This window comes from Fringilla coelebs (assembly GCF_963513975.1).
Source record: "Fringilla coelebs genome assembly, chromosome: 22".
Classification (NCBI taxonomy): Eukaryota; Metazoa; Chordata; class Aves; order Passeriformes; family Fringillidae; genus Fringilla; species Fringilla coelebs.
In genome coordinates, this window is record NC_140048.1 from 8,812,851 (window position 1) to 8,822,203 (window position 9,353).

Consider the following 9,353-nt stretch of genomic DNA (forward strand, 5'->3'; position numbering starts at 1 on the left):
TGGGCCCGGGCAGCTGAGGGAGCACTGCACCAACTGGGGCTGCTCCTGCTCCATTTGTGGTTCATTTGAGGCTGGTTTAACCCTGATTAACTCAGTATCTCCCTTTGGAATTTGGGAGAATTCCTGAGGGGATTTTGTGTGCAATTTTTTTTCTTTTGGGCAAATCCTTGAGCTCTAAAATCGGGATCAAGTGGCAGAGCTGAGCTCTAAAATCAGGATTAAGTCAAACTCAATCCACACTTCATGAAATGAATTTTCCCTCTCTGATTGCATTTCCACAAATGTGGAAAGGAAGATTTTTTGGGAACAAATCCCAAACTCTGCAATGTCTGGGAGGAGCCTGAAGTGTCCTTTTGCTGAATGTGAAGTATTTCCCTGGAAATTCCAGAAAAATGGAATTTTTTATCATTCAGGAGTGATTTTCCCTCCAAATATCAGCTGAAAACTCCTCAAAAAATGGGAATTTGAAACACACAGCACCGAGAATATCCCAAAACATCCAGCAGGGAATGGATGCAGGGATCCAAGGGATGTTTAAATCCATGGATTTGGAAGATTTGGGAGTTTTTTATATGTTATACATATCCAAAGGGGTTTATACAATGTATAGGAACGTTTGTATCGTGTACAAAGGGGCATTGTGGGGAATAAAACTGGAGAAACAAATCCTGGTGTGTGTTTGAGGAAAAATGGGAAATCCCAGGAAGGTGGGACAGCCTGGGGAGGGAGGAGGGGACAGTTTAGGGAAAGGCTGGGATGGGTGAGCTGAACTTTGGTGGTTTAAAATCCACCTGGAAAATGACAAATAATCACAGTCCTGAGGGAGAAAAATCCCTTTTTTTTTCCTTGGAAAAAAATGACAAATAAGACAATTTTCCCTGGATAATAATCACATTTCTGAGGGGGAAAAAAAATCCACTTTTTCCCTAGATAATACCTGTATTCCTGAGGGGAAAAAAAAAACCCTTTTTCCCTGGATAATACCTGTATTCCTGAGGGGAAAAAAAAAAAAAACCTTTTTCCCTGGATAATAATCGCATTCATGAGGGAAAAAATTCCCATTTTTCCCTATATATAATAATTGTATTCCTGAGGAGAAAAAAAATTACAAATAATCTCGTTCCTGAGGAGAAAAAAAATCCCAGTTTTTCCTAAATAATAATCACATTCCTTAGGGAAAAAAAAAATCACATTTTTTCCTGGATAATAATTGTATTTCTATGGGGGAAAAAAAATCCTGTTTTTTCCTTGGATAATAATCACATTCATGAGGGGAAAAAAATCTGATTTTCCTTGGAAAAAAAGGACAAATAATCTCATTCCTGAGGGAAAAAAAATCCTGGTTTTCCCTGGATAATAATCACATTCCTGAGGGGAAAAAAATCTGATTTTCCTTGGAAAAAAAGGACAAATAATCTCATTCCTGAGGGAAAAAAAATCCTGGTTTTTCCTGGATAATAATCACATTCCTGAGGGGAAAAAAATCCCATTTTTCCCTGGATAATTTACCTTCACCTTCCAAACAAATCCCCCATATTTCTCCAGTTTTGGATAAAAATTGAACCAAACCTCACAACATTTGAATGCCCTGTAAAAAAACCCAAATAAATTCAATTTTCCCCTTCTTGCCAAACCTTCCCACCCACCAATTGAACATTTCCCTTTATTTTCCAAGAAGGAAATAATTCCTAATTAATTTTTAATTATTAGCAACAATAATTTTAATTATTTTAAAAAAAAAACCAAACTCCTTTAGATCCTAAATTTTTTTTCATCTTCACTTCCTGCTTTGTGTTTTTGCCCTTTTTGGGTTCCCCGGTGACGATTTTCCGTTGCCGTTATCTCCAGATTTTTTTATCTCCTGGACTCGATTTTGACTCAATTTTGACTCAATTTTGCCACCAGAGGTGGAAAAAAAACCTCACAGGAGATGCCTGGGGGCCACCCTTGGGATTTTTCCAGGTTTTGAGTTTTTCCAGATTTTTTTTGAGTTTTTCCAGGGTTTTTCCCTGCATTTTTTCTGGATTTTTTCCTGCATTTTCCCTTTTTTTTTTTCCAAGTTTTTCCATTCTTCCCAGCATTTTTACAGGGTTTTTTTCCCCAGAGTTTTCCTGGGGTTTTTTTCCCATTTTTTCCCTCATTTTTTCAGGGTTTTTTCCAGGTTTCTTTCTGGGAATATCACATTTTTTAGGATTTTCCTCATGGACACACTGAATGTGGAAGCAAAAAGGGGAATTTCCCATTGGGGTTTCTGGGAATGTTGGATTTTTTGGGGTTTTCCTCATGGAGACACCAAATTTGGGAGCAAAAAAAGGGAATTTTCCATAGGGGAAGGATCCTGGGATTTTGGTGGCTTTAACTCCAGGTTTATATTGGATAAAAATTGTATTTCTGAGGGGGAAATCCCATTTTTCCTTGGATAAAAATTGTATTTCTGAGGGGAAAAAGAAATCTCAATTTTTCCTGGGTAATAATCACATTCCTGAGGAGAAAAAAATCCCATTTTCCCCTGGATAATAATTGTATTTTTGAGGGGAAAAAATCCATTTTTTCTCTGGACAATAATTTTATTCTGAAGGGAAAAAATCCCATTTTTCCCCAGGCTCCCAGCAGCAATTCCCAGGTTTCCCATCCCTTCCCATGGAAGTTCCTCAGGAATTCTCCTGCCCTTCCCCCTCTCCCTCAGCTCTGACCTTTCCTGGGGTGCCAGACGCCTCCATGCCATGAACAACCTCCTGTCTGGGCCCGGCCTAAAGGCTTTTAAGCCCAGCCTAAGGGACATTGATTCCCCCCAGGGCCCTGGGGAATTTTCCCTCCAAAAAATCCTGTAGACATCCAAGGACTTTTCCACAATGTGGGAATGGAAATTCCACCCTGGGGGGCGAGGATCCTGTCAAAGCTGGGCCTTGCTGGGTTTAAGCCGGGCTTAGCAGCTCTGAAATTCTCCTGTGAGCGATTTTTTCACAGCAGGACGAGCTCAGGGTTTCTCTTCTCCCCCATCAGCGAAAAATCAGCGCCAGGAAACCGAGACCGCGGCTGACAGCGTTCTGACGTGAGGCCCTGCGCCCGTTTCCTTTCTTTTTTGGGGTGGTTTCCTTTTTTTGGGGTGGTTTCCTTTTTTCGGGGTGGTTTCCTCTATTTTGGGGTGATTTTCTTTATTTTGGGGTCCTTTCTTTTTGTTTTCTCCCAAATCTCATCATTTGGGCAGCTCAGCGCCGAGGAGGCTCCGGGAAAAGGGGAAGTGGGGGTGATGTGGGCCCAGAGAATTCCCAGGAATTCGTGGGGTTGGAAAAGCTCTGTAGGGTCAGAGTGATCCTCACCCCGAGTGCCACATCCAGGAATTCCTTGGAAACCTCCAGGGATGGGAATTCCACCCTTTCCCACCAGGAAATCCCGATTCCTGGTACCATTTGAGGGCATTTCCCCTCATCCTATCCCAAAACCCGACCCCCATCTGGCTCCAACTCCAAATTCCTGAAAATTCCCCTGGGATGTGTCTCTGGATGAGGATATTGCCATGGACAGAGCTCCAGGAATCCGTGGATTTCCCCCAAATCCCATCCTTGGGGGTTTGGCACCCCCAGGGTGTGGAAAATGGATTCAGTCTGGGACATTTGTCCCTCTTTTCCACCCCCTTGGGAATTCAGGGTTGGAATTTGCCCTGATCCCCAGAGAGGGGGATTTTCCCCAGGGGAAAGCAAGGATGTGATCAGTGGGGTTTTTGGGAAGGATTCTGGGGTTTTGATGGATTTGGGGCTCCTGGGAATATCCCATTTCTTGGTATTCTCCTCATGGAATCACCAAAAAGGGATTTTTTCCTAGGGGAAGGCAGGGCTGTGAACAGAGGGGTTTGGGGAAGGATTTTGGGGGGTTTTGATGGATTTGGGGTGAGGATTTCACTCCAGGTTTCTGGGAATGCCCCGATTTTTTGGGGTTTTCCTCATGGAGTCCCCAGTTCTGCAGCCCAAAGTGGGGGAATCTTCCCGTGGAGTGTGTTGAGTGAGTTTTTGGGAAGGATCCCAGGATTTGGATGGATTTCACTCCAGCTTGCTGGGAATATCAGATTTTTTAGGATTTTCCCCGTGGAGTCCCCAGATTTGGAGCCCAAAAAGGGGGAACCTTTCTGTGGGAAGGATTTTTTTGGGGGAGGGAAGCGAGCTGTGCGTGCGGGGCCCGAGCAGGGCGAGGATGGAGGGGAAATGTCAGCAGCCAGAGGTGGAGCTGCCGAGAAAACCCCGCAGGGGAGGCAGGGAGATGATGGGGCCGATAAATCCGATCATCAATCCGATAAATCTGATAAATCCGAAAGGTCAGAGCGGCCTCCCGGCCCCGGGAGCGGCTCTGCCGCAGACGTGAGCGGAAAGTTCCGTCACCTGACGGGGCCAGGTGCCTCAAAGGGCAAAAGCAGACAAAGAGCAGAAAAAAAAATCCCCAAGGGGGTTAAAAAAAAAGGAGAAATGAAGAAATCAATTGGTGGCTTGGCTGTGAGAAAGCAGCTGGGAGGGACAGGGGCACGGGGGGTGGGGTTGGGGAAAGGGTGGGATGGGGTTTAGGAAGAGGTTGGAATGAATTTTAGGGAAAAGGTGGGAATGGATTTTAAAAAAAGGTTTGGATGGGCTTAGGGAAAGGTTTGGATGGGTTTAGGGCAAGGTTGGGATGGATTTTAGGGAAAGGTTTGAATGGATTTAGGGCAAGGTTGGGATGGGTTTTAGGGAAAGATTTGGATGGGGTTTAGGGCAAGGTATGGATGGGTTTTAGGGAAAGGCTGGGTTGGGTTTAGGGCAAGGTTGGGATGGGTTTTAGGGAAAGGCTCTCCCCAGAGGGTGGCTGGGATGGATTTTAGGGAAAGAGGATGATTGGGATGGGTTTAGGGCAAGGTTGGGGTGGATTTTAGGGATGGATGGATGGATCCATGGATGGAATTCCCCGAGAATTCCCAGGTGCTCCCTCCCTGAAGTGCCCCTGGGCCAGCAGCAGCTGTTGCCCCGAGCTGATTTTTCACCTCCTTCCCAGCCCACCCCTTCCCAACCCCACAGCCCAAATGTCACGCCCTTTAACCCTCCATGCCCCAAACCCCATTTTTGGGGGGGGGGGCCACCCCTTTCCCCGCCCCCACCTCTGCTGTCTGAACCCAAACCTTCTCCCCGCCCCTCTCAAAGAACACAGGAAGAGCTCGGCCACAAAAACCCCGGCACCTCCTCCGCGGCGGGGACAGGGACCTGGTGGCACTGCTGGGGTGGCACTGCTGGGTGGCACTGCCAGGACATGGCCAGGGGCTGCGTGTGGCTGCTGCTGGCGCTGCTGGCCGGGCACTGGGCACGGCCGGGCCGGGCCGGGCAGTGCCAGGACCGGGAGCTCAGGGTGGTCTGGGGAGATCGCACCAAGTGGTGCCCCAAGTGCACCTGGAAGGCAGGTGAGAGGGGGACTGGGGGGGAATGGGGGGAAATCGTGGGGAAATTGGGTGTAAATGGGGAAATTGGGTGTAAATTGTGTGTAAATGGGGAGATTGTGTGTAAATTGTGTGTAAATGGGGGTAAGTTGTGTTTAAATGGGGGTAAATTGTGTGTAAATTGTGTGTAAATTGTGTGTAAAGGGGGGGAATTGTGTGTAAATCATGGATGAATGGTGTAAGTTGTGGGTAAATGGGGGGAAATTATGTGTAATTGTGTGTAGTGTGTGTGAATTGTGTGTAAATGGGTGTGCATTGTGTGTAAATGGGGTCCGTGTGTGTCACTGTGTGTAAATGGGGTCCGTGTGTGTCACTGTGTGTAAATGGGGTCCGTGTGTGTCACTGTGTGTAAATGGGGTCCGTGGGTGTCATTGTGTGTAAATGGGGTCCGTGTGTGTCACTGTGTCTCTCTCCCTGGGAATATGAGGGACAATTTTTGGGATCCCTTTTCCCAGGAAAAGTCGCTTTCCCTGCCATGGGAGGTCGCTCCAGACCCTTCTCCGTGTCTGGCAGTGTCAGGGAGTTCCTTTGGAATGGGAATTTGTTGGGAATAGCGGTGTTAACCCCTTCCCTGCCGCAGGAAACCCCGCACCCTGCGCGGACGCAAAGGACGACGACTGCAAATGTCCCGAGGGGCACAGCTGCTCTGGGGACCCCTGCCAGTTCTGCAGGAAACTGCCCCACTGCCAGCCCGGCTGGGAGCCCAGCAGGATCGGTAACCTGGGATTGGGATCGGGAATAGGGCTGGGATCGGGAATGGGGCAGGGAACGGGAATGGGGCAGGGATCGGGAATGGGATCGGGAATGGGGCTGGGATCGGGAATGGGAATGGGGCAGGGAATGGGACTGGGATCGGGAATGGGGCAGGGAACAGGAATGGGAATGGGGCAGGGAATGGGATTGGGATCAGAAAAGGGGCAGGGAATGGGGATGGGCCCTGCCAGTTCTGCAGGAAACTGCCCGGGTGCCAGCCTGGCTGGGAGCTCAGTAGGATCAGTAATGGGGCTGGGAATGGGATCAGGAATGGGGCTGGGAATGGGATCAGGAATGGGGCAGGGAATGGGGCTGGGAACGGGAATAGGGCAGGGAACGGGAGCAGGGCAGGGAACGGGAGCTGCCCTGGCTGTGCTCCAGCGGCTGTCCCGGCTTTGGGCTCTCAGCCACTCCCATCCCTTTTCCCTGCAGGGACTCAGAATTTCGTCTTTGAGTGCAAACCCTGCGAGAACGGCAGCTACTCCAGCAGCAGGAACAGCTGGTGCCGCAACTGGACTGAGTATGGAGCAGTCAATAATCACTAATCACTAATCACTAATCAGTAATTAGTGCTAGGAATGTGTTTTCCTTCCTTGAAAATAGAAATAGTAATAAGAAGAAGAATGGACTGAGCATGGGTTTATTGATATTCCCCTTATTTGGGAAAAAGAAAACAGACTGGGGTTTTTCCCCCCCTTTGAAATTAGGGAATAAAAATAAGAAGAATATAATAATAATAGTAATAATAATATCAATTCATATTGAAATATCAATGAAGATATTCAATACTGCCATTAGAAACTCAAATTGAAGATGGTGATCATGCAATGAATTGATGAATTTTTTAATTAAGCAAGATCTGACATTTCCCTTCTTAGTCTCAAGGCAGAGCTTGAGCCAAACTCCCAGTTTAAAGTCAAGAAAAATTATTATTTCCCAACAGGGAAATCCATGTTAAAAGAAATGGGCACAAACCCCAGGCTGGGAAGAGCGCAGAGGGCAGAGCCCGGGGCAGGGAGGGAGGGAATGGGGAATACCCGGGATGCCAACTCCGCCCTTCCACAGCTGTGAGAGCAGCGGCTTCGTGACGCTCCGGGAGGGGAACAGCACCCACAACTCCGTGTGCAGCCTGCCCGTCCGAGCCCTGGAGCCAGGTACCCCCCGGGCCCGGGCACTTCCCTTTGAGCTGCCCCTGTGCCCCCCGAAATCCTCCTGGGGATCCGCTGCTGCTCCCTGAAACACTGCTCCCATCTGCTTCTCTTTTTTCTGCTTCTCCTTCCTCTTCCCTTTCCCTTCCTTTCCTATTTCCTCTTCTCTTCCCTCTTTTTTCCTTCTCCTCTTTGCCTTCCCTCTTCCTCATCCCATTTCCTCCCTCCTTTTCCTCCTCCTCTTTCTCCTTTTTTCATTTCCTTCCCTGCTCCCTTTCTTTTCCTTTTCCCTCCTCCCTTTCCCCCTATTTCCATCCCATCCCACAACTCCCTCACCTCAGATCCTCTCCCGCCTCCCCTTTCCCACAGAACCCCCAAATCCATCCCTGATCTCCCTCCCCAGAACAAAACCCAGCCCCGGCACGTGTTAATTTTAATTAACTGCCGTTAATTGCAGCCCAGTTTGCGCTGGAATTCCGCTCCAGCACCATCCTGGCCATCCTGGTGGCCGTGGCCGTGTTCGTGCTGGTGCTGCTCACGTTCCTGCTGCACTTCTGCATCTGGAGCCTCCGCAGGGAGCCCAAACTCCTGCCCGGGGGTGAGGGAATGCGGGGATAAAAGCTGGGAATGGGTGAGAGGAAACCTGGGAATGGATGGGAAAAAATCTGGGAATGGATGGGAAAAAATCTGGGAATGGATGGGAAAAAATCTGGGAATGGATGGGAAAAAATCTGGGATTGGATGGGATAAAACCTGGGTATGGGTGGGATAAAAGCTGGGAATGGGTGGGATAAAAGCTGGGAATGGGTGGGATAAAATTTGGGAATGGATGGGAAAAAAATATGGGAATGGATGGGATGAAACCTGGGATTGGATGGGTAAAATCTGGATGGGATAAAAGGATGGAATCAGTGGGATAAATCCGGATTTCCTCTGGGATTTGGGGCAGGTTCCTGGAATCACTTCCAGGAGGATCGAGGAATCACCTGGATCATCCAGGGCAACCTTCCTGGCACGGGGCAGGGTGTGATGGGATTTTGGGATGGAATTCCTGGAATGGTTTCTCAGAGAGGCTCTGGCTGCCCCTGGATCCTTGGGATTGTCCTTGGAGCTCCCTGGGACAGCGGGAAATGTCCCTGGCCATGGATGGGGGGGATTGGGATCATCCCAAAATCCCTCCTAACCCATCCCATCCCATCGTCCCCTGACCCCACAAGCCGCAGAAGGGGCTGGGCAGCCTTGCCGGGGGTTCCCGGCATTCCCGCTGAGTTTTCCCGCTGGGCTTTCCCTGTTCCCAGACGCAGATTCGGGCCCGACCTTCCCGCGGCTGCCGCCGCCGCCGCAGCGCCCGGCGCTCGGGGAGGAATCCTACAGCATCCAATTCCCGGAGGAGGAGCACGGCGACAAGAGCGAGGAGAGGCTCTCGGTGCTGTCCCTCAAGGTCTACAGCGAGCTCCGATAAGGATCCGATCCGGATCCGCCCGGGAATGGGGGCCGGGCCGGGCCGGGCTGCCCCAAACGCCCCCGGCAGCAGCGGGGTGGGGCTGAGGGCGCTTCCCAGGAAAAGGAGCGGGATCAGTTTGGATTTGGTTTTCCCTAAAAAAACTGGAATTTAGGGATAAATCCTGCTGGGGTTGGTTCAGGAGGAGAGGAGCAGGGAGTTCCCAGGATATCCTGATTTTCAGGAGTGGGAATGGCCACATCAGCTCCTGCTCTTCCCACGTTTCCTGCTTTTCCCTCGGTTTTCCAGCACTGCCCCATCGGGTCATTCCCCACCCCATTCCTGCTCCCACCCAAAGATTCCCTTGGGAAGCTCCTCCTGTGCCATCGGGGATTTTCCTGTGCGGGTTCTTCCAAGGAAAATCAGGGGAAAAAGGGAGTGGAGCTCATCCAGGGACTGGTCAGAGCTCTGGAAAAATGGAGGGAATGGGAAAAAACTCCTGGCAAACGCTCTCAGGTGGGATTGGGGGATTTCTGATCCCTGTGGGGCCCTTCCCACTTCG

General features: G+C 49.6%; 1 protein-coding gene across 1 annotated transcript; it reads left to right on the forward strand.

Moving 5' to 3' along the window:
* Positions 1–5,265: 5,265 nt before the first annotated feature.
* Positions 5,266–8,812, forward strand: TNFRSF18 (TNF receptor superfamily member 18; the record flags this gene model as incomplete). Its single annotated transcript, XM_084220406.1, has 6 exons — positions 5,266–5,413; positions 6,030–6,164; positions 6,635–6,722; positions 7,268–7,356; positions 7,808–7,948; positions 8,649–8,812. 6 exons carry the CDS (start codon positions 5,266–5,268, stop codon positions 8,810–8,812), a joined length of 765 nt encoding a protein of 254 aa, XP_084076532.1.
* Between the last annotated feature and the right edge of the window lie 541 nt (positions 8,813–9,353).